Source organism: Mus pahari, chromosome 14 (assembly GCF_900095145.1).
Source record: "Mus pahari chromosome 14, PAHARI_EIJ_v1.1, whole genome shotgun sequence".
Taxonomy (NCBI): domain Eukaryota; kingdom Metazoa; phylum Chordata; class Mammalia; order Rodentia; family Muridae; genus Mus; species Mus pahari.
The window spans coordinates 83,346,635-83,371,675 of record NC_034603.1 but is presented as its reverse complement, the minus strand read 5'-3'; the positions used below and the strand labels follow the sequence as shown (position 1 = coordinate 83,371,675).

Genomic DNA, 25,041 nt, shown 5'->3' with positions numbered 1-25,041 from the left:
TATGACTATCTGTGTATATGACTATCTGTGTGTATGACTATCTATGTATATGACTATCTGTGTGTATGTCTGTGCAGAGATCAGACAAGCATGTCACATCCTGTGAACCTGGAGGTATGGACAGTTATGAGCTGCCATGTAGGTACTACAAATATGTATCATAACAGGCATGGTCATCTACAAGAACAGCAAATGCTCTTAACTGTTGAGCTATTTTCCAGCTCCAGCCACAAGTATAAGGCCAGCCTTGGCTATACTACTAATCTGAGGTGAGCCCAGGATATATGAAACCCTGTTTCAAAAACAACACACACACTAAATAAATAAGAACTAATTTTATATGTTTTTTAAAAAACTTGAAAAAAAACACTAAACACAGACAGGAAGTACAGTGTGCCATTAACCATGTAAAGGAAAATGGTATAGAAAAAAATCCTGGGGACTTCAGAACACCCCGGCTCAAGTGGCTACTGCTCCCTGACAGTGGATCCTGTACTGTCTCTCTTTCTTTTTGATCATTTTCTGAAGATTTTTTAAAAAGATTTATTTATTTTACTTATTTGAGTACACAGTAGCTGTCTTCAGACACACCAGAATAGGGCATCAGATTCCATTACAGATGGTTGTGAGCCACCATGTGATTGCTGGGAACTGAACTCAGGACCTCTGCAAGAGCAGTCAGTGCTCTTAACGGCTGAGCCACCTCTCCAGCAAAGATTTGTCTATTTTGTTATTTTTTGCATGTAGATGTTTTGCCTGCATGTATGTGTACCACATCCATGCATGTATGCAGTCCCCGTGGAGGCCGAATTTCCAGAGCCTGGTGTTATGGATGGTTATGAGGCCTCGTGTGGGTGCTGGGAATTGAACTGGGGTCCTTCCTCTGCAAGAGTAAGTACTCTGAACTGATGAGGTGTGTCTAACAACTGCCTTGTACTGTTTAGGTCAGTAAATCTAACTTTTAAATAAAACTCCTTGCTGCTTGCTGAGAGAGATGGACAGACAGACTACTGACTACCAGAGCCAGGTTCAGCATCAGGTACCTGCAGTGCCAATTACCTAGAAGGCTAAGGCGAGAGGATCAGCTGTGCTCAGGGAAAACCTCACAGAACAATGTAATGAAACAAAGTTGGAGAAGTACTGGCGGAAGTTAGTAAGGGTAATTGCTCTAGGTAGGGTTAAAGGTGACCTCCTGTTTCTTTCCCTCCCTGCTCCATCTCTGCACTGTTGCCGACGAACCCTGGCCTTCCCCAGGCCAGTCAAGTGCTCCACTACTCACCTACAGCCTCAGCCTCCTTTCCTTTTTACTCTTTAAATTCTCTACAATGGACACTCACTCCTTTGATAAAAGAGTTAGGGACGCAAATGCTAACAGACACTCGAAGCCACTGATAAATCCCCCAGGGGGGAGAGAGAAGTCTCCACCCTCTCTCCGGCACCTGGGAGTGCAGCCTGATCAATGACTCTTGCATTTTGTTTTTCTTTTTTGTTTTTGTTTTTGTTTTTTTTTTTGGTTTTTCGAGACAGGGTTTCTCTGTATAGCCCTGGCTGTCCTGGAACTCACTTTGTAGACCAGGCTGGCCTCGAACTCAGAAATCCTCCTGCCTCTGCCTCCCAAGTGCTGGGATTAAAGGTGTGCGCCACCACGCCCAGCTTTATTTATTTATTTTTTTTTGAAGCAGGGACTAGTGCATGCTGGGCGTCTACCACTTACCACACTTCACAGCCCAGCCTTCGATGCTTTCTGCCAAACAGACTGCTGCTCCACACTACTTTTAACTCCTCCCTTGCATTTTCCTCTCTCTCTCACCTGGACTTCCTGGCCCGTCACTACAGCCCCGTCACTACAGCCCCGTCTTCTCCTGAGCCTTGGTCTCCATGAACTCGTCATAAGAAGGAGATTAGGGCCTGTGGGCATCTTAGGAAAGACCTAAGCCAACCACCTCACATACAGAGCCTCAGAACCTGCCTCTTCTCTTTCATCACATCTCCATGATGACATCTCTTCACCGACCCTCTTTGAGTTGGCGTCACATGGCTGGTTCATTCCAGTCCAATCACACGAATCCTTGACCTCTTGGGCTGATCTGTAGGCAAGGACAATCCCACTAGGCCACAGGACAGACCCAGCCCCCTCCTATCCTAATTTATTCTTCGTGTGTTGCCTTGTGCATGCCACGGCACACATGTGGACATCAGAGGCTAACCTTGGGAGTTGGGCCTTGCCTTTCACTTAGAGGTAAGGCCTTCTGCTTACCCCTGTGTACACCAGTCTGGCCTCTTGTCTCTGCTTCCCATCTCCATGTGGGAATACTGGAATCAGTAATTTATCTGTGGCAAGCATTTAAACACTGAGCTACAGCCCCAGCCCATTTCCCTCGTTCTTTCGTTTGTTTGTTTGTTTTTTTGTCTTAGACAGAGTCTCTCTATGTAGCCCTGGGTGTCCTGAACTCACTATGTAGCTCAGGCGGTCCTTGAACTCACAGAAATCCACCTGTCTCTGCCTCCCAAGTGCTGAGACTAAAGATATGTGCCCCAGGTTCAGTGCATTCTCTTTCTCTCTTTTTTTTTTTTTTTTTTTTGTTTTTGAGACAGGGTTTCTCTGTGTAGCCCTGGCTGTCCTGGAACTCACTCTGTAGACCAGGCTGTCCTGGAACTCAGAAATCCGCCTGACTCTGCCTCCCGAGTGCTAGCATTAAAGGTATGTGCCACCAACACCTGGCTGTGCATTCTCAATTTACAGAAAAGGTCCCCCAGCTCAGGAGCCAGGGTGAAGCAGGTTGTAAGTAGCACACCTTACCCTCCATACACTCCAGGTCCCCAAGAACCATGTACAGGAAGTTCACATGTGCCTCAAAAGGCTCCACCAAGTTGGTGCAGACAAGTAGCTGACACTGATCAGGTTTCTGCGGAGCTGCCAGGGTCACGAGGGAGCGTGCCATGTCATAGAGATACAACCTGGAGGCACAGGAAAGTGTGATCATTCCTACTCATAGACAAAGCCACCACCAAGCTCCAAAGATCTGAAGAGGCCAGCAAATACACGGGAATGCATGCTTGGCCTCAATCTGATCTAAGAAATAGAATAAAAGCAACAGACCTGAACACAACATGTGTTTCTCACTACCATATGGTATCTTTCAAATTCTTACTTTTGCTTAGAACTTGGTAAATTTTTTTTAGAGACAAGGTCTCAGTATGTTTCCCTGGCTGGCCTCTAACTCAGTAGACTAAGCTGGCCCTGCCTCTGCTTCCCAAGGGCTGGAACTAAAGGCAGGAGCCATCAGGCCCAGCTTATTTTTTTCTCTTTTGAGAAACAAAACTGCCAAGCTACCCAAACAGGCTTAACCTCAGATGCTTCTGCACCAGCCTCCCAAACGGAGACAGCGTGTCCCGTGCTTGTGTCACGTTACTCTCAGGGCATTTGTGACATAACTAACACAACTGTGTGTGTGTGTTTATAATTAGGCAAAATTATATTAAAACCATATTAACAGAGTGTTTTAGGAGGGGAGCTATTTAGCTATCTATCTCCTACCACATAGAGAGATGAACCTTACCTGCCAAATGTTCGCAGTGTGCTTCCTTCGGGGACTTGGCCATCACTAATCTCCCAGGGGAAGTAATAGATCCCAGGTTTAGGCAGCATTGTTGGCACCAGGATCCAAATCGCTGGGATGGGATTTTGAAGATTCCTGATAAATCAAGCCAACCACAAGATGTGAGAGATTTTCCACATCTGGAAGACTGGCTAGCTGTTAGCATTTCTTCTACGCTCTGCCCCACAGTTACCTGGCAATAGCCAAGTGATGCCTGACTTACTGTAAAAGGGGCCATTTGGCCCCTCTTCAATTTCTTACTCTCTGCCCCTTCTCTCCTTGTCCTTTCTCCCTCTCTCACCACTGTGTTCATGGCTGGCTTAGACTCCTGGCCTAGACTCCTCTACACTTTCTTCCCCACTCCTCTCTCTGTGTCTCTATTTCCTCCTCAACTTGCCTTCCCAAGCCCTAAATAAACTCTATTCTATACTATACCATCACATGCTGGTCCCTTCCGGGTTAGGGATGCCTCGGCATGGGCCTGCAGAGGCACCCCCTTCCACTTCACCACACCATGCATCTACCAAACATATCCTAGGTCTTTCTTTCTTTTTTATAAAGCGTAACACTAGTCCCAATAGGAAGGAAGGGCTTTGAAAGTGAAAAGTTTTTATGAGTTCTCATGCTAATGTACAAGCCTGCATCACGCACTGACCCATATACATTATACGTAAGGAAAAGCTACAGAGAAAAAGCACTGTTCCACTGTAGTCTCCATTCTCCATCAAGTTCATAAAGCAGAGGTCTATAAAGAAGTACATGTTAGCTGGGTGGTGGAGGCACATGCCTTTGATCCTAGCACCTGGGAGGCAGAGGCAGGTGAATCTCTAAGTTTGAGACCAGCCTGGATTACCAGAGAAGTTCCAGGATAGCCATAAGCACACAGAAAGACCATGTCTCAGAAAATAAAACAAAAGAATGCATGTATGTATTCAATCTTTGTGAGCAAGAGGGTCTCTATGTCTGCTTACCTTTGCTATAGAGGTGATTTTTTTTTTTTTTTTACTATTTATTTATTTATTTATTTGGTTTTTCAAGACAGGGTTTCTCTGTATAGCCCTGGCTGTCCTGGAACTCACTTTGTACACCAGGTTGGCCTCGAACTCAGAAATCCGCCTGCCTCTGCCTCCCAAGTGCTGGGATTAAAGGTGGGATCAAAGGTGTGCGCCACCACGCCCAGCTGTGATTTTTATCTTTATTTTATGTGTATGAGTGTTTGGCTGTATGTGTTTCTATGAGCAAAGGCTCGAGGAGCCAGAAGATGGTAAAGGATCCCCTGGAACTCATTACAGATTTTTGTGAGCTACCATGTGGATACTGGAAATCCAACCCAGGTCCTCTGGAAAAGCAGCCAGAGCTCTTATCTGCTGAGCCATCTCTCCAGCCCCTACTATTTGAGAACAGCTATAGATAAAACAGAAACCACGGAGCCTGACTCATTCTAATCAAACCCTGGCTACAACCTGGTAACCTTGTCGTGTTGTGCCTTTAACCCAGCATGTCCTGTCTGCACCCTGCAGCTGGGGATATAGCTCAGTGTGGCCTGGCCTGGGTTGGAGCCCAGCTGTTCATACACTGAATGTAACCCACCCCAGATTCCTTTTCTAAGTTCCGATTTTATTTTTTAGATGTGTAGAGTGTTTTGCTTGCAAGTGTTTACCCTTGTACTTCTGGTATGCCCGTTGTCTGTGGAGGTGAGAAGGCATCAGATCCCCTGGAACTGGAGTGAGCCAAGTGACAATGGGAATCTGGGCCTCTTCAAGATCAAAAAGAGCTTTTTTGTTGTTGTTGTTCTTTCAAGACAGGGTTTCTCTGTGTAGCACTGGCTGTCCTGGAACTCACTCTGTAGACCAGGCTGGCCTCAAACTCAGAAATCTGTCTGCCAAGCCGGGCCTGGTGGCGCAGGCCTTTAATCCCAGCACTCGGGAGGCAGAGGCAGGCGGATTTCTGAGTTCAAGGCCAGCCTGGTCTACCAAGTGAGTTCCAGGATAGCCAGGGCTATACAGAGAAACCCTGTCTCGAAAAACCAAAAAAAAAAAAAAAAAAAGAAATCTGTCTGCCTCTGCCTCCCAAGTGCTGGGATTAAAGGCGTGCTCTACCACTGCCTGGCCAAAAAGAGCTCTTAACTGCTTAGCTCTCTCTCTAGACCCTTAGCTTGTGTGTGTGTGTGCGCGCGCGCGCGCGCACGTGTGTGTGTGTGTGTGTGTGTGTGTGTGTGTGTGTGTGTGTATGTGTGTGTGTGCAGGAGTGCATGTCTATGGAGGGTGTCAGTTTCCTTGGACTGGATTTCTGGGCAGTTGTGAGCCACGTGATGTGGGTGCTGGGAACTGAACTCAGGTCCTCTGCAAGAGTGCTCTTAACTGCTGAGCCATCTCTGCAGTCCCACCTGTGGTCCCACCTGGCGTCTAACTCTCCTCCTCCTAGATAGATCAGCTTCTCAACCCCAGATTTCCTGCTTTCAGAAAAGGGCCAGTAAATGTCTGTCATTTAGGTCACTCTGTCGCTTTCTGTTGCAACAGTCCAGGGCAGGTAACATAATATCACTTCTTTTTGTTGTTGTTGTTGTTGTTGTTGTTTTGAGAATAATATCACTTCTGATGCTAGATAAGGTTCAGACTAACACATTTCATAAAGGACAGGATCACTCAACAGTAAAGCCATGAAAAGAAATGTAGATAAGACGGGAGCCTGCATCAACATTAAGTTATTTCCATTGACATTATCTCCATCAACATTATCTTAACCGTAGTCATTCTGTAAATATCCTTATTTGTAAGAAATTTGTACATATTGGTAAATAAAGGAAGACTTACACAAAGTTTCCTCAAACAGCTCCAAAACAGGGAGTGAATAAATAAAGCTGACCTCCAGGTGACAGATAAAGCAACCGGCACACGATAACTAGAAAACCTGGGTGAAAGGTGGATTGCTTCTTTATTCTCTTACTGAGATCCACCAATAATAAAAAAATCCGTAATTGATCGTCAGACTACCGAACTCTCTATAAATGGTGTGTAAGGTCACCTCTCACTATAACCAGCAGAAGTCAGTCTTAAGTTGGTTCATGGTACCACACTGCATGGGAAGTTGCCTAGTGTCAGCCTTTATTTTCCATCTCCTTCTGGCTCACAGACTCAGGACCTGTACCTGAGCCTTTCCTGATACTCAAACAGGTTTTACTCATCTAGTTTTAGACAAAAACATGTGGCAGGTGGGAGTTGGTGACACGCGCCTTAATCCCAGCATTTGGGAGGCAGAGGCAGAGATAGAGGCAGACGAATCTCTGACTTTGAGGCAAGCCTGGTCCACAGAATGAGTTCCAGGATAGCCAGAGCTATACAGAGAAACCCTGCTACAAACAAACAAACAAACAAACAAACAAACAAAAACAACCAACCAGCCGTGTAGCTCTATCTGGCTTCTAACTCACAGTGTTACACAGTAGACCAGGCTGGCCTCAAAATTACAGAGATCACCCTGCCTCCGCTGCCTGACAACGGTCTTTTGAAAAAGATAAATTGCACTTATTATTGGTGTATGCACATGTATATGCGTGTTATAGTGCACAAGTGGAGGTCAGAAGACAACCTTGTGGAGCTGGTTCTCCTGTTTCAAAACCTTTATGTGGGGCTGGAGCGATGTCTCAGAGATTAAGAGCTGACTGCTCTTACAGAGGTCCTGAGTTCAATTCCCAGCAACCATGTGGTGGCGCACAACCAACTGTAATGGGATCTGATGCCCTCCTCTGATGTGTCCGAGGAGAACCACAATATAGTCACAGACATAGAATAAATAAATCTTAAAAAACAAACAGACCAACCTTTATGTGGGTTCTGGGACTGACCTCAGGCCTGCGGGCTTGCACATCAGGAAGCAAGTGCCTTTATCTGCTGAGGCATCTCAGCAGCCCAATGTGAACAGCTTGTTTTCCAGACTTCCACGACTCTTCTCTTCTAGATCTCCTTATATATCAGGTATTTTAAAGTATGTCTTTCTCCTCTATCTACTGTCCTGCCAACCCTGTACCCCCACACTGATTTATCTCATTCACTGCAGTGTACTGAGTAATCAGATTTCAAATTGTGTGACTTGGCTCACCCAATTATCATCCACATGAGGGCAGGGCTCTGATGACCGTGTTCTTTGCACCTACCAGGCTATTTAAAAAAAAAAATTCTTGTTGTATATGCATTGGTATTTTGCCTATATGTATGTCTGTGTGAGGGTGTCAGATCCCCTGGAACTGGAGTTACAGACAGTTGTGAGCTGTCATGTAGGGGCTGGGAACTGAACCTAAGTCCCCTGGAAGAACAGTAAGTGTGCTTAACCACTGAGCCATCTGTCCAGCCTATGCCTACCAGTTTTGGGGCATTGTTAACTATGAATGGGTAAACAGATCCATGAAGAGAATAAAAGTCAAGACAGCCATCCCACACTTGCTGGGCACTGAGCTCAAGCCATACCTCACTACCCTCGTGAATGTTAATCTGACAGAACCTTCCTTCATCAGCAGGCGTAGCTAGCTCTTCTTGGACTGTCCACCCAGGCGAATGGCTTCAATACTAACTGTCAGTCCACTCTCAAAGGCTATCTGAATCCCCTCACCTTGCCATTTCCAGTTTTGTACTGATTCTTTTGTTGTTTTTGCTGGGTTTTGTTGTTGTTGTTTTGAGACAGGGCCTCAATATGTAGCTTTGACTGGCTTGGAACTCACTATGTAGACCAGAATGGCATGGAACTCAGAGATCCACCTGCCTCTGCCTCTGAGTGGGAGGACTGGAAGGCATTCTCACCCCACCCAACCTGTACTGAAATTCTTACGCAGCTATAATTAAAGCTCATGGTTCAAAGTGCTGCCTTAAACCAAATTAACAGTTCTCTACAACCCAGGTTGGTCTTGAACTTGTGATCTTCCTGCCTTAGCCTCCTGAGTAGCTGAGGTTCCAGGCCTATGCCAACAGGCCAGGTCAAACTTCCAATTGTCGATAAGTCTGAACATACCTTTCCCTCTCTGAGACACTGCCAAAGGCTTGCCACGCAGTCATTTCCCTTTACCCCAGTAAACAACAGCCTTGGTTTTTTTTTATCTCATCAATAACTTGTGTTACTTGTATTTGGGATCCAAGCTTTTGCTAAGAGGAATAAAATTCACAGTAACAAAACTAAACAAGATATCGGTGCCTAAGCATCCTTGCAAATCTCTTCAATAACAGAACCTTGCTCAGGTTTATGGAGCCAGAGCCAAGGGTACAATCAACAACAATGATGTTGTCTTTAACTTTTCAGAATTTTTCTTCTTTTCCCTTTTAAACTTTTAAATTTTGTGGAGCTGAGGATATAGCTAAGAGGTCTACTTCCTGCATCAAGAAAAAAAAAAGTACATTAAAATATTGAATTTTGGGGGCTCCCTTCATTCAAGATAAAGCCTTCGTTCGTTTAACCCGTTTTCAGCACTGTTAATGTAAAAGGGTCTTACATATGTTGTTACAAGGGCAAGTTAGAGAGGTAATGAAGAAATGTAGTTCTTTTTGGTGGTATGAAAGAGTGCATTTTTACTTAGCACTTAAAGGCTTTCTGAAACAAGGCATTACACAGCCCAGGCTGCCTTCAGTCTGATTCTATAGAGCTGATAATGATCTTGGACCTGGAGCTCCTCAAACCGACACTTGAAGTTGCAAGCCTGTGTGTGCCACGGTGTCCAGTTTACGCTGTGCTTTGAGATTAGATTTTTGGCTTCAGTGCATGCTACACATCTCCAGCCTACGACTTAGCAATTTTTAAGGAATAAGAACTAAAAAACAAACTGGTGAAAACTGGCTGTCTCTGAGGCTAAGGAGCTCTTTGTTATATATCCTACGCTAGAACTTCTTAGGCCCGGGTACATTTTACAACTTTGATGACAATAATGATGCGGCAAAGTAAAGTCTAGATTTCAAAATTTCTAGGATCTGCCCTGCCAGTTTAGGTGGGGAAAGACTTGGACTATAAAACGTAGAGAAACTGGACCTGATCCCTCTCCCTCTAAATCCAGGCCCACTGCACAACCCCGGAAGCTCCGCAGGGCCAGGCCCTGGCATCCCAAGCCTCTAAAATCAGTCAAGTCCGCAATATTTTTAGCCAACGACAATGAACCGTCTCCCGAACGTAACCTTTGTCCTGATACCCTTTCGCTCCAATTTGGTTGGGTTCCAGTAAAAATCGACCACAGCTTTCCCCTATTAGCGTCCTCACCCCGCCCGAGACCCTTGACACGCACTCCCTTCAGGTTTCCGGGGACACTTAGGCGAGAGGACATTTCCTTCCCCCCCCCCTGCCCCGCCTCCACTGCCCTAGCCTGAAAGTAGGTGAGTCCCACGGCGCAGCCGCAGTCCCGCCCCTCAAGGCCCTGGCCAATCGGTTGCGCGCGCCTCCAGGGCGCTTTTCCTCCCGGAAAGATCACGTGAACCTGGAGAAGTGCGGTCCGGAAAGAGCCCCACTCCCCTTCCAGTGTCACTGCGGTCCCTTGACCTTCTACCTTTCTCTCCTTGGCGAGGAGCCGCTCAGGGACCTCCCCTGGCCCGCAGCAGGGGATTCGTCCGTCCGGCGGGCGGTACCAGCGTCCGGGGGATTGCAGCCGGTCACGTGAGGAGTGGCGGCGGGGCGGGGCCGGCCCGTGGGGGCGGGGCCGAGGGCTGAGTCGCTGGGCTCTTAGGGCTCGGTCGGACACAGGTTATCGCTTTGGTGTCTGTCACTTCTGTCGCCACCTCCTCTGTCCCCAATACTGGTCTCCGTCATGAACCCCGACCTGCGCAAGGAGCGGGCCTCCGCCACCTTCAATCCGGAGTTAATCACGCACATCTTGGATGGCAGTCCGGAGAACACCCGGCGCCGTCGAGAAATCGGTGAGACTGGAGGGCCTGACCTCTTCTACCGAACCAGGCGAAAGACCCCCGTGAATGAGGATTTGGGGCCTCTGGAGTTTAGGGGAAGCGGGGATCCCTACTTCGATGGGCGTCCGGTGTTAGGATTGGGAGGGGAATCGTCGTCCGTTCTAATCTGATGGACGTCAGGTAGGGTGAGTACCTGTTTCTCTTGATGGCATTTAACTCTCTTTCAGAGAACTTGATTCTGAACGACCCAGACTTCCAACATGAGGACTATAACTTCCTCACTCGAAGCCAGCGTTACGAGGTGGCCGTTAAAAAGAGTGCCACCATGGTGAAGAAGATGAGGGAATTTGGCATCTCAGACCCTGAAGAAATCATGTGGTTTAAAAAGTAGGTGTACCTTAGCACATTAGTGTATGCCCAAACTACAGCTATAGTCTGGGGAGGTCTTCTTACCTTGCATGTCGTTTAAAGGCTTAAATTGAACATTTCATGATTCAGTTTTATGTGTGAAAAAATAATATTACTTTTGCATCTAGATCTTTTAGTGGGATAGCATAGCATATTTGTAAAATGCTAATAATGAACGGTTGTGCCCAAAATTGTTTATTTTAAAAAACTGTAAGGGATGGTGAGGTGGCTACCCGACCTAGTCATCTGATTTCAATTTGTAGAGAGAGAGTCGCCTCCCTTAGATTGTCCTCTGACCACTCGCAAGAGGTGGCTCTTGTACCCCCACTCACAATAAAATTAAAATTTAATTTACAAAATTCTTTTGAACTGGGCCATGGTGACCCACGCCTTTAATCTCAGCACTTGGGAGGAGGCAGAGGCAGGCGGATCTCTGATTTTGAGACCAGCCTGGTCTACAGAGCCAGTTCCTGTTTATCCTGTCTGTAGGACAGCCAGGGTTACACAGCGTAGCTGTGGGAGAGGGTGGGCCAGAAGGCTGGACAAACACTAGTGGAGCCCTGTGGGGGCATGGGGGAGACAAACAGGCATGTAATAAAAAAAGCTTTTTGTTCCAAACAAAAATGAAAAGTTATTTAAGTGCAAAGTGAACCTTCACTTTGTAAAGAAAGCTTCCTGATACCAAGGGTGTGGCTCAGTGGGACACAGATTGCCTAGTGTCACAAGGCTGTGGGTTTGATTCCTAGCACTGAAGACAAAAAGGTGTGTGTGTGGGGGGGAATCTGCCTACTGATTTTCTGAGGTGCTGTATTGCAGGACCAGACATTTAACTGTCTTGGAACACTAGCAGATTCTGTTTTTATGTAATGGCTATTTTGAATATAAAGTAATAGGAAATGTGAGAGTGCGTGGGGAACCTGTCAGACCTCAGAAAGAATCTGATATTCTCAGAGCCACATTCCAAGAATGTTGTTGTCAGATGTAATGATGGCGTTTCCTAATGGCTGTCCTGTGCGGAAAACCCCCTTTAGTTATGTGGTTGAGGAAAGCTGCTTTTTCTCAGACACTCATTCTGTTGCACTTTGCTTTTCTGTTATACATAAGGGGGCTGGAGACATGGCTCAGTGGTTAAGAACACCATCTGATCTTCAGGGGACCCAGGTTCAATTCCCAGCACCATCACAACTGTCTGTAACTCCAGTTCCAGTTCTGACACCTCCACATAGGCATACATGCAGGCAAAACACCAATGCATGTGGAATAAATAAGTCACTTAAAAAGACTTTTAAAAATGACATATAAAGGTCCCCCTACTCCCCTTAGCCTTAAAGTCATCCTAGCACAAGGTGGTTTGCTTCAGCGGCTCTGCTGCTTCTCCTTTTATTTCCTTAAAACCTCTGTTGGGTTTTTACATAGTAGAGCAACTCTTCAGTGTTTTCATTCATAAAGATAAAGTTGGGAGGCTGACGATACGCCTTGACCGTAGAGCCATTACCTAGCATGCACAGTTAACTAGATTTAGTCTCCAGCATTACTAAATGAATAAATAGTAGAGGGGATCAGTCATCTGTTAAGAGCACTGGCTGCTCTTCTCGAGCAGCTGAATTCAATTCCTAGCAACCACATGATGGCTCACACCCATCTGTACAGTTTAGACCAGGAGTACACTCACTTTTGCCTAGCATGTTCCAGATCCTGGATTAAATCTCTGACACCTTAACAACAACCACATTTCGTTTTTGTTTTCTTTTGAAGTTTTGCGTTGTCCTTTGAGATAGGTTAATCTCTAAGTCATGTGGTCCAAACTGGCCTCCAACCCTAAATATTCTTTCTGCCTCAGCCTCTTAACTGCTGGGGTTATAGATGTAAGCCACCCTGGCTGGCTTAAAAAGCTTAAATGTTGTTAAGAATATGTTTTCAAGAACTAATATAACTATTACAAGCCCTGCCCTCATGTGGTAATGGTTACTCCTTTTCCTTTGAGGCAATGCATTCAGAGTCTGTTTCTTAATTCACCCATTACTGTGACAATGAAATGGTTTGCTCTGCTCCTTAGGCCTCCCTCAGAACCCCACTAGATCTTACTAATCAGAAATACTAGTTGACTTGTGCTTGTACTCTATGCCCATGGGAGGTGGAGCCTGACCACTGTCAGCCTTACGCAGATCCAGCTTGAGGACAGCCCAAGCCACAGTTACAGTTGTGCGTGCTTAGTTTCGGCAGCCCAAATCAGAAGACTCACCAACTTGCAAATACTTGCTTTTGTTTCTAAAGCTTGTAAAATGTGGGATTTGGGTAAGTCCTAGGGAAGTGTTACCAAATGGACCGAGCCGGGTTCACAGACAGAAGCTGCTGACATAATACCTTCTCAGGACAACATGGAGGAGCACTGTTGTGTGGGAGAGTGGATGATACAGCATATTTTATAACCCTTGTAACTGCACGACATGCAGCCAGACCCAAGTGAGGTCACAGAGACCTACAACAAAGTCCTTCCTGTGGACCATGTCTCGCTTTCCCATGAAATACTAGCGATAAGTTTCAGTGCCCTTTGAAATGGGAAGTGTTCCCAGGATGTGACAGGGAAGTCTGTTTAAGTTGGAAGAGCAGACTGGTAGGTAGTCTTGGTGGTGACTGCTATCAGGTCTCCCTGAGCATACAGGCTCATCTGTTTCTTGAACTCTGACTGTAACTCAACATCAGGATTCTATGTGCTTGGTGCCAAGGAAAACTTATCATTATTCTTTCTTGCCCAGTTTCTTTTTAAAATTTTTATTATTATTTATTTACATGTACATGTGTGTATACCTGTATATGTGCATGTGCCCAGGGATAGGAGCAAGCCTTGGGGCTGGAGTTACAGCTGCCTGATGAGAGCACTGGAGGTTGAGCTGTGGTCCTCTGAGGGAACAGTCCATGTTCTTAACCACTGAGCCATCTCTCCAGCCCCCCTGCCCAGTTTCCTGTCTCTTGCTGCAGATGGCTTATTTTTCACCTAGTAATAAAATTTAGAGAAAAAAAAAAACCTTACCGTTAATTGTAAAGTACAGTGGATATGCTCAACCTTTTTTCTTTGTAAAGATCTATTTATGCTGGGCATGGTGTCGCACGCCTTTAATCCCAGCACTCGGGAGGCAGAGGCAGGCGGATTTCTGAGTTTGAGGCCAGCCTGGTCTACAAAGTGAGTTCCAGGACAGCCAGGGCTATACAGAGAAACCCTGTCTCGAAAAACCAAAAAAAAAAAAAAAGATCTACTTATTTACTATATGTAAGTACACTGGAATTGCCTTCAGACACCCCAGAAGAAGGCACCAGATCTCATTACAGGTGGTTGTGAGCCACCATGTGGTTGCTGGGATTTGAACTCAGGACCTTCAGAAGAGCAGTCAGTGTTCTTAACCCTGAGCCATCTCTCCAGTCCCCTTCTTTTTTTTCTTTTGATGAGGACAGTGTCTCCCTATAGTGGGACTTTCTTAAACCCATCAGAGGTATAAATAAGATATGGAGGTTTTTCACATAGGTTAAAGCTTCGACCTTTAGCTAGGGCAGTCTCCCAGCTACCGTGAACTTAACCTGACTATCTTGGCCATGACCTGTCAGTCATGTGGCTAGTTCTGCACCTCTCTGCTCCACTGCTGACGTCAGTCCTGTTCCCTCTGTCCTTTGTATCTCTTCTCCCAGCATCCCTCCCCTCTCCCTACCTCTTACCCACCTCCAAGTTCTGCCCTCCACTTCTTGCCCAGCTATTGGCTGTCAACTCTTTATTATAGCCAGTCAGATATAAGTCTATATTGCCTCAGACTAATGAGGAAGAATTAATATTTATAATATATGAGGCCATTGATAGGCCATAGAAATAACAATACCGGGCTGGTGAGATGGCTCAGCAGTTAAGAGCACCAACTGCTCTTCCAAAGGTCCGGAGTTCAAATCCCAGCAACCATATGGTGGCTCACAACCATCCGTAACAAAAATCTGGTGCCCTCTTTTGGAGTGACTGGTGCCCTCTTCTGGAGTGTACACACATAAAATAATTAAATAAATAAACCTTAAAAAAAAAAACAAAAGAAGGGCTGGTGAGATGGCTCAGTGGGTAAGAGCACCCGACTGCTCTTCCGAAGGTCCGGAGTTCAAATCCCAGCAACCACATGGTGGCTCATAACCATACGTAACAAGATCTGACTCCTTCTTCTGGAGTGTCTGAAGACAGCTACAGTGTACTTACATATAATAAATAAATAAATCTAAAAACAAACAAACAAAAGAAATAACAATACCAAGATCCTGCCAGCATTTAGCTCTTTGCTGGTCCAGAGACGACACACCCTTGCCCAGTGTGCCCCAGCAACTCCCTAGGTAGCTTAAGCATTCACTTCCTCCCATCCCAGCTCTAAATGTCTGGATTCTCAGGTGTACACTACCACTTGTAAAGCTGTTCTAAAGCTAAATTTTATGTGGTTTAGGGAAGGGAGAAATAACAAAAAATTTAATTAAAAAAGAAAAATAGGGCTGGAGAGATGGCTCAGTGGTTAAGAGTGCCAACTGCTCTTCCAGAGGTCATAAGTTCAAATCCCAGCAACCACATGGTGACTCACAACCATCCATAATGAGATTGCCGCCCTCTTCTGGGGTGTCTGAAGACAGCTACAGTGTACTTATATATAATAAATCTTTAAAAAAAGAAAAAGAAAAACAATAGCATATGCGTCCTCTGTCTCCTCCTCCCGCCAGTCTCCTTATTGTAGACCTGCCTAGCCTAGAGCTCACTATGTAGACTATGCTGCCTTTGAACTCTCCAGATGTCTGCCTGCCTCCGCCTAACGAGTGCTGGGCTCCTGGCCTATGCTGCCATGCCCAGCTCCCCTCATTTTGCACAGGAGCTTTTGGGTTAATAGCCTTATCACATTTTCCAGTTTTCAGGGTATTTTACTGAATTGCTCAGTCTTTTCAGTTCCTTCATGGAAATGTGGGTGCATTATATATTCACCATTTCTGGCTCTTCAATTATACCTTGTTTCTCAGAACTTCCCATGTTTTCTCTTTGCATCCATCCATCCCTCCATCCCCGTGAGGGGATAGGGAGAAAGTGCGTGAATGGCAGTAGTTTTAGTGAGACTCAGACACCTTAGGACGCTGCGCTGGTCTTACCCTGGAGGTGCTGTACGCATCTGTCTGTCCGTCTGTCTGTCCCTCTCATCAGGCTGTGGTGCTTAGCCTCCTCTCTCCCTTTGTATTCCTCTCTCCTCCGAGTTCCTGTCTGGCTTTTGCTTTATAGCTCAGGCTTTCTTCAGACTTAAGATCCTCCTGCCTCAGCCCCCTGCTGTTTTCCTGAGGTTCTAAGCATGTTCCATTCCAGCTTCCACACAGTTTAAAATACCTGTTGATGAATATGATGTTATAGAAATCAAAGACAAAAGGCACTTCATTATTTAGGGCTTTTTATTATTATCTGTGAGCTGTTTTGTTTTGTTTTTCAAGACAGGGTTTCTCTGTGTAGCCCTGGCTGTCCTGGAACTCGCTCTGTAGACCAACCTAGCCTCAAACTCAAGAGATCCGCTTGCCTCTGCCCCCCAAGAGCTGGGGTTAAAGCCAGCCACTGTCAACTGGCCCTTCTGTGTTCTTATGCTGTCTAGTCAGTTACCTCATGGGCTTTAGGTCATTTGTTTCCAGCATCCCCGAAAAGTGATTTGTTCATTTTTCTGGGCAGTGAACAGTGTCTTCTGCTAGACAAAGCCAGGCAAAGGCAGGCAGTGCATCCTGCCCCAGCTGAAAAGTCACCTTTCTGCCCTGACCACATAGCTGAAACCATTGATGGCGGAGCAAGCAGTCACTGAGCAGCAGCATCTGTTCACGTTCCCCAGGACTGACTGCACAAGTCGCTCCCTCTGGTACACAGGCACTGTAGTTGCATGAACTCATTTGTGTTGATTGGCAGCAACAGTCTCGGCCTGGGTGTCTCGGAGTGGCTGTGGTCAGTGGAGAGCAGAAGAGGCCAGGGCTGCTTTGTGTGCTGTTTATTTCTGAAATGGAATAGTAGGCAGTTGCTATGGTTGCTGCTGTTGCTTTAAGGTGATGGGCTCCATGGAGTCGGAGTGACAGTCTCCCTTCCTACCTACATAGTCCGTGCTCTGCTCCCTGGGAAGCCCAAGATCTCCTGGGTGAGAAGTTTTCAAAGTCACTTAGCTGACATGTCATTTGTACTTCAAATTCTTTTGGTGCACAATGGGCCAGAATGTAAGACGGACCTAAGGAGCACATAGGAAGCATGGGGCTGATGAGAGGAGCAGTTTGTGCCTTCACCTTTCATGGGTGCTGCTTTCGGGAAAGGCAGTCAAGGGCTAGATCATGTACACTTTGCTTAATTTGAAGCAGTGCTTGCTGGTGACTTTTAATGTTCACATTAGATATCTTGGAGACCTTTAAAGATAGTGATCCTGCCCTGAATACATACTTATTCCTCAGGGCACTAGCTTTGGTCATCTGGCCAGAGGCTGTTCTCCTCATGTCAGATGGTGAGTGTGTGTAGTCTCAGCACTTGGGCATGATGGATGAGTGTGAGTCCCGGAAATAGGAGACTGCACTGAGCCTCAAATACATTCTGTGGCAGCCAGAGTTAGGGAGTGAGACCCTGGCTCATAAAAATTTTCTTTCTTTAGATATTCTCTGTTGTTTTTTTAACAGCTCTATAAAGAATGCTTTGTGGAGTTCCTTAACTTCAAAGCGAGTTAAACCTGAAAGTAACACCCAGGTTCCCAGCGCTGACTCAGGACAGCCAGCCAGGCCACCAGAGGAGGCACAAAGGCCACTGTTTTAGATGAGTGTAGGATTTACACCAGATTTCTTTATTAAAAACAGAATAAGCGGTCGTTGGTTGTGTCAGGGGTGGAACCAGACTGAGTCTTCCTGAGGTGCCTGGTCCATCCCCAGCACCAGGGAGGAAACAAAAGGCGTCTGGCCCTGAGGTGAGAAGAGACGCTGCAGGAGAGCTTGCTCTTGGCTCTTGGCTTATAAAGTAGAAAATTCTACATTTCATTTAATAGAAGAGATCTTTAGTTTTTCCATCCTACCTCCTGAGGGGCAAGAATTTATTTTATTTTATTTTGTTGAGAATGTGAGGTTAGGGGCTAGCAAAGTGACTCACAGTGCTTACCACAGAGCTTGCCGAATGGATGCAGTGTGATTTCTGGACAGTAAAGGTGGGAAGGGGGCTGTTGAACACAGCTGTCCTTTGCCCTCCCCGTGTGCTCTGCACACATGCCTCCTTCCCCGTGTCTTTCTCCCTCTCCCTCCCTCACACAGGCGCACACTCACATGCGCGCACACACTAATCCTAGCAGTGGTTATGAGAGAGCGTGTAGCGGACAGTCTGTAGCACGAGGCTGAGTTGCTTTTCTTTTCTCTCCTGTAGACTATATTTGGCCAATTTTGTGGAACCTGTTGGCCTCAATTACTCCATGTTTATCCCTACCTTGCTGAATCAGGGCACCACTGCTCAGCAGGAGAAATGGATACGCCCGTCCCAAGAACTCCAGATAATTGGCACCTACGCCCAGACGGAGATGGGCCACGGTTAGTCCACATCTGAGGATCCTGGGGTGACTACTTAATGAGTTCAAGAAAAGTGACTCCTGCCGTTGGATTGTTTTTTCTTCTCCTGCTGCTATATGTTTGGGATTTTATTTTTTAAATTGTGGCATCAAAACCCAGTTTCTCTTTCTGAGTTTATTTCTTCATAAAATAGGTCCAGGGCTCTGATGAGCATCTTCAGTGTCATAAAGCTTGTCATTGTCACAGATACCTACTGTTAGCTGCTGTGCAGCTTGGAGAGATTGTGTTTAAAGGTGTGGAGCACCCAGCTGTGTTGGTATGTGTAATCGTGAAGGAGTCTGTTGGAAATGCCTCTGAGTGTTGATGCCTCACCAGCATCTAGAGGTGACGTCAGAAGCATGGCTGTAATGACACGGTGAAAGCAGGGAACTGTCTTGTTCTTACATTGCCTGCTACCTGCTCCAAAGTTTGTAAAATGAATCCTGTGGTTTTCTCTGGCTGTTGGTCATACAGTTCCTCTGTGAGTGTCCGTGGATCTCACTGCCAGTAGCTTTTGGTTAAACCCTTCCTAAGTGCTTGGGTGTGTCCAGAAAGTTGTAGTCTCAGTGTGGAATAGGATTGTTGTCAGGGATAAAACTCACAGTTAGTGTTTGTGTTTTAGCTTTTGTTGTTTGCTTTGGTTTTTTAAGGGAAGGTTGGCCTTGTTAGTCTGGGCTGGTTTGAACATGCATCTTCCTCCCTTGGCCTCCATGTGCTGCGATGGTAACTTTGCACCGTGTGCCCAGCAGATGTGAGTGGTTTAGATTTGAGGTGGCTACCTCATACTTTAGTGCCATGATGGAGGGATCATGGAAAGAAGGGAGCCGGCCATGCTAGAGCAGTCTTACAACCCAGCACTTGGGAGGCTGCAGGAAGATTGCAAGGTCCAAGTGAACCTGGAGTTCGAAGTTAAACCCTCTCAGAGAACCACGGACGGTGTGGGGCGAGGATGCTGAGCAAATGTGCATTATAATCTCCAGGGGATTGGCGCTATGCTTAGGGATTAGATGGTGTGTGTGAGCTATATCAGACACCCAAGGCTTTATTCAGGATGCCAACACTGGAAGGTCAGGCCTCGAACATCTCCGGAGGGGAGAATGCTATAATACTGTGTCTTCCTTTCTGGATGTCCTGACCCGCATCCTTCATAGGGGGCCTTAGGTGCGAAGTGTAAGGAAGTTTATGTCTTTTAGTCTTCTCTTGTTGGCCTAATGTTTCTGCTTTAAGTTTAGAGAGAGGACAGACTTAAGACTTGAACCCTTGACTGAGATTAGGTCTTTCTCTGGACAAGTTTGCCTGCTTCTAATTTGGGACATTTTCTTGTCTCTGAGTCAGCTCAGATGTGTGTCTGTAGAGCGCTGTCAGGGTGCAGTGGTAGAGGTAAGTTTTGCTTCTTGGTGATTTGTTCAGTTTTGGTCTTCTTTCCTACCCTCGTTCTGTCCTGCAGGTTAAGAGGTCAAATCTGTTGGTTAATTTACATATGGCAGTATTTCCTGATAAAGAATGAGTTAAAACACAGTCCTTTCCCATAAAGGAAAGGGCAGATCTCTGTCAAGTTTGTCTTTTCCCTTTGTGCCTTCCTGTCCCTTGCCCGCCTAGGGTGCCAGCACCAGCTACTGACTTTGAATGCAGATCTCAGTTTGTCAAGTTGAAAAAAAATATTGCAGAAATTTGAGTTGGGGTTCTAGCAAAGCTTTGTATTTTCTTGGGAAGTAATTCTCTCATGCTTCTTCTCTCAAGCAGAAACCAGCTGACTTTTTCCTGTTAGTCGGATCTTTGGGAGGAGGGTGTTTGTGGGGTACAGGACTTGTGAAAGTCCTTTTATGGACCAGCGTAGTCTCAAACTTGTATGGCTCTTCCTGCCTGATGGGATTATAGGCGTGAGTCTATAACCAGGCCTGGTTTTTCTTTGGATGGACTTGGCTTTGTGCAGGCTAGGCAACCATTGTGCTAACGGGTCAGCTTTGCTTTCAGCCAGCCAGAGCGTTTTCCCCTGCTGTTGGCTGCCAGCCTGTCCACATAACAGCTTTAAAGGAACTGACTTTAACACTTCGCCAATGGAGTGCTAGTGCTTGATAACTTATGACAAATGATCTCACAGTAGTATGTTTCACTGTCATGCATAGTCAACTTTAATAGAGAAGCTATTGCACACTTTGTACATTCCTAAATGTTATCCACTGTGACTAAGACTTGCGTTAGCTATGAGAGATGTTCCTCAGTCTGACTTAGTGCTTCCCTGCCTTCTCCAGTATATTTGACACACTTGTACTGTTCCTTCTGTGGCACCCCACACAGATGCAAACCTTCCAGGCTCCTCCCTCACCACCAGTCTCGGCTTGTTAGCAACACAGAGCAGCTCTCCTGAAAGCAGAAAGCGGGGTGCTCCCAGTCCCCAAGCTCCCCGACTAGGTTAGGGTTACTGCTCTGGGGACCCGGCATATGTTTCTTTTGCTTACTGGGTACTATCCTTTTGGGAAGGGAGTGCTGCGAATTAGCTCAGGGCCTAAGCAAGCAGGACTTCTCCCCTGAGTGTCCCCAGCCTTGTCCTCTCCCAATCCCTGCTTAAATCCAGGGCCTCCTGTAGGAGTTCGAGGTTTGGGTGTAGGGGTTAACCGTGGTTTGGTTTTTGTCTGTCTGTGATAGAACAAACCCAAGGCCATTGTCCTGCCACTGTGCCACTGTGTACCGCCATTCTTAGCACTGGCCTTCTAGAAGCTTGGCAAGCTCATGAATGAGAAAGGCGTCTCAGGGTGGTAGGCATGGCACATCCGTTAAAAGCATTGGCTGCACTTCCAAGGGACCTGGGTTTGATTTCCAGCACCCACATGGCAGCTCATATGCCTGACTGTAACTCCAGTTCCAGGGCCTTTGACACAGTCACACAAACATATAGACAGACAAAACACCAGTGAACATAAAATAAAAATAAATTATAATTTAAAAAAAGAAAAGAAAGAAAAGGGCATTTAGAGAGTACAAATTGGTTGGTTTCGTTTGGCTTTTCAGCTAGGATTCCTCTATGTGACCCAAGCCAGCCTTCAGCTTGAATCCTTCTGCCTTCACCTCCTGTGTGCTGGGATTACAGATGTGCACTGTCACAACCAGTTCCACTGATTGGCCTCAGTGTTTTTCTCTAATTTTAAAATGACTGCAAATTCCTAGGGAGTTGCAAAAGCAATACAAGAGCCCCCACAGACCTTTCACCTGCTCTGCCTGGGCCAGCCTATGAGATTTCCAGTTTCCGTGTTTCTGAGGAACATGTGGTTTTGGATGTTCTCCTCCCATGTTGGACTTGGAGATTAAGCTCGCCAACCAGAGACCAGAGACAGGACTAGGTTGCAAACCCTCGTCCTGGTCTGCCACCATCGTTTTGATGCACATGTGGCATTTGGCCATCCATTTTCCTTTATTCTCTGTGAGTGGAGGAGAGTCACTGTATCTCTGTGATTGGTTAGCTGGAAGTGCAGCCGCCTGTCCTGGAGAGGGCCCGTAAGCTCTTGCTTACCTGCTAAGCGCTGCTAGTCTCCTCCCCAGCTAAGATGGAGGAAGCTGAGAGGATGAAAGGTATGTGGTCCAGGCTTGGCTCTAAGATAATGCAATAGCATAATAATGGGACACAGCCTGTCATGGCCAGGTCTGTAATTAGCAACTGTAATGGTCCTCACTAGAAATTGCATGTCTTAAATTGATGCCATTATTGGGATGAAGAGCACTGTCATTTTTTGTGTTAATTTGCACCAGTAGATCCTGGCTGGATATTTGATATGGTGAACTTGAATGAATTTGTTACACCTTGGTTCCCATTCAAATCTGCTTTTCAATTTTTTTATTTCCTTTTGTTTAATCACCAGGCTATAGTCTTGCCTTGAACATACTGTTCTGTGCTGTATGGGTCTGGGTCTCCACAGCCCATCACTGCTGCTTAAGAATGATGCCATTGTTGGCTCTGCCAATGTAAGAAGGATGAACATTGTTGAGAATCCTAACTGACACAGACAAGGGCAGTGCTCGCATCCGCGGTGAAGTGCACCTGACTGATTCTTACTCACAGTTTGTTTTTCTCCTTCCCTGCTCTATCTGGTCACTGTTCTGATTCTTACACACCTGATGATCCTTCCCTCAAATGCCCGTCCTTGGTATTTCTTCGAAGCTCTGTGCACAGAGGGTATCCTGAGCCTTTGGACCTTCACTTGGGCATGTTCCTGCCCACCTTGCTTCACCAGGCCACCGAAGAGCAGCAGGAGCGCTTCTTTATGCCGGCCTGGAATTTGGAGATCACCGGCACTTATGCGCAGACAGAGATGGGTCATGGTACAGTGTATTTAGTCTTCTTTCTGCAAGCCTGCCTAGGTGGGGATGGAGATGGGGATTTCTCATGGTTTCTGAACGATGTCTGTCTGCCATTCATTTGCAGCTGTCGGCTTGTCCCCATGTCTGAGGAGTCAGCGTGTGTATGCCACACAGACTCCTTGGTGCTGAATAATATTTTATAGGTTCCTGGCAGGATGCAATGGGGCGTCCAGCTGGGTTCGGCTGTACCTGTGAGCACTTCTTTACTGTGCTGTCTGATATGGCCCAAGGGCTTCTTTGGCAACAGCATTTACTGAGTGCCTGGTTTCTTGATTTCTCCTTTGAAGGCTGTGGCTCACAAACTGTCCATTTCTGTGGCTCGGTTTGGAAATTTCTAGATGTTTCAAAGTGTTCAGTGAGGCCTCAAAGGCTCTCAAAGTAGTTTGTTAAAAAGGTCCTCAGCGTTTATTTCAATGTAAAATGCCAGTCACATTTTTAATAGTTCTTTTCAAATAATTACAATTATAACGGTCCATGTTCAGCAACTCATGAGACTAGGCATGAACTTCCTCACTCATGGGCAGTAAGCACCGAGGTGGAGCCTGGCCCACAGAGTGAGCCCAGGCCTGTCGGCCTATAAATTATTAAACGTTTCCAAGTTCTTAGTTTCCATTTTGATGGTGGTTCTAACATAAGGAGTTCACACTCACAGTGTGAATGTACAGAAGGTCTAACTGGAGACTGCTTCTGTCACATATTGCTTAGCGTCCTCACAAGTACGGAGGTACAGTTCACTAGAGTCAAAGTTGTCATGTTAAAACTTAGGAGTAGGACCCAGGCTGGCAAGGTGGCTCTGTGCTAAACTTGCTGCCAGGCCTTATGTCCTGTTTCCAGCACACACTTGGCAGGCGAGAACTGATGGCCACCAATGGCTGTGGCTTGTGTGTGCTTGTGGCACCTGTGTACATAGGGTAGATGGAAGGTTGGTTTGTGTTTGTGTTTGAGACAGGGTTTCTCTGTGTAACCTTGGCTGTTGTGGACCTTTCTCTGTAGACCAGGCTGGCCTCAAACTCACAGAGATCCTCCTGCCTCTGCCTCAAAAGTACTGGAATTAAAGGAGTGTGCCACCACTGCCCAGTGGAAATGTAGGGTATGTTTGTTTTTTTAAATGTGAAAGAACTGGGTTTAAAGGAAAGCAGCCATCTCTGCTACATAGAGGATCACAAGTTCCTCTGCATTCTCTTGTATTAGTCTCAATAAATACGGTACATTCACTGAGCCACACTTAGGACTGGGATGCTCAGGACACTGTTGCTAGCGGCCTAGTGGGAAATGTCTCACGGGACAGTAACTGCGCCCATGCCTGTCACTCACTGCTTGTCTACAGACTCATTGCTGGTATTTAGCTTCCTCTGAGGCCTGGCTGATCTGTTTTCTTGGTCTTTTCCCTCTCTGCTGTACTGAGGCCATGTGATCTCTGTCCTTAGGAACTCATCTCCGAGGCTTGGAAACCACTGCCACATATGACCCCAAGACCCAAGAGTTCATTCTCAACAGCCCCACTGTGACTTCCATCAAGTGGTGGCCTGGGGGACGTAAGTTGAATTGTTTTCTTTAAATATCTTTTGGATGTTTGTTGTTATTGTTGAACATTTGGAGGACTTATTATGAGATTGCAATCGAGATAGAGGCAGTTTATTAAAGAGAAGAAAGGTGTTCCCAGGAAAGGAAGCAAGGGAAAGTACAAAGACGGGGTCAGAACCAAAGCCTGCTTGCACCAGAGAGCAATACAAATAAAAATGAAAATACAAGAACATAACCAAGTGTGGTACAGACCTGTAATCCTTGCACTCGGGACTCAAAGGTGGGGAGATCAGGAGGTGAGAACTTGAGTGGGAACACACACTCTCTGCTCCTGCTTCTTGCTTTTGCAGTTGGGAAGACTTCCAATCATGCGATAGTTCTGGCTCAGCTCATCACTCAAGGGGAGTGTTACGGGTTACATGCCTTTGTTGTCCCTATCCGTGAAATAGGGACCCACAAGCCTCTGCCAGGTAAGGATTGTTCATCTGATATCAAGGTAAAAATTAAAACTGCAAGAGGCTGGAGAAATGGCTTAGCAGTTAAGAATACTGGCTGAGGGCTGGAGAGATGGCTCAGCGGTTAAGAACACCCGACTGCTCTTCAGAAGGTCCTGAGTTCAAATCCCAGCAACCACATGGTGGCTCACAACCATCCTTAATGAGATCTGACTTCCTCTTCTGGTGTGTCTGAAGATAGCTACG

General features: G+C 46.2%; 2 protein-coding genes across 8 annotated transcripts in view; one reads left to right on the top strand and one right to left on the bottom strand.

Annotated features, from left to right (window-relative positions):
* Ten1 (TEN1 subunit of CST complex) overlaps positions 1–10,238 on the bottom strand; it is an 18,146-nt gene extending 7,908 nt beyond the window's left edge. Inside the window, exons 1-3 of one of the 6 annotated variants that reach the window (XM_021211745.2) lie at positions 10,114–10,238; positions 3,561–3,695; positions 2,801–2,958 (exon numbers count right to left, since the gene is read on the bottom strand). In XM_021211745.2, coding sequence (XP_021067404.1) covers positions 2,801–2,958; positions 3,561–3,649 — 247 coding nt within the window. In that variant the 5' untranslated portion in view covers positions 3,650–3,695; positions 10,114–10,238. Of the gene's footprint in view, positions 1–2,800; positions 2,959–3,560; positions 3,696–7,443; positions 7,505–8,600; positions 8,772–9,748; positions 9,787–9,830; positions 9,873–10,113 lie in introns of those variants that run through there. The other 5 variants (XM_029545879.1, XM_029545878.1, XM_029545880.1 and 2 more) reach the window with 5 other exon arrangements.
* The window catches only part of Acox1 (acyl-CoA oxidase 1), a 23,468-nt gene continuing 8,479 nt past the window's right edge, over positions 10,053–25,041 (top strand). The window contains exons 1-5 of one of the 2 annotated variants that reach the window (XM_021211744.2): positions 10,053–10,480; positions 10,696–10,855; positions 22,617–22,777; positions 24,244–24,351; positions 24,691–24,810. In XM_021211744.2, coding sequence (XP_021067403.1) covers positions 10,372–10,480; positions 10,696–10,855; positions 22,617–22,777; positions 24,244–24,351; positions 24,691–24,810 — 658 coding nt within the window. In that variant the 5' untranslated portion in view covers positions 10,053–10,371. Of the gene's footprint in view, positions 10,481–10,695; positions 10,856–18,284; positions 18,446–22,616; positions 22,778–24,243; positions 24,352–24,690; positions 24,811–25,041 lie in introns of both variants that reach the window. The other variant, XM_021211742.2, reaches the window with a different exon arrangement.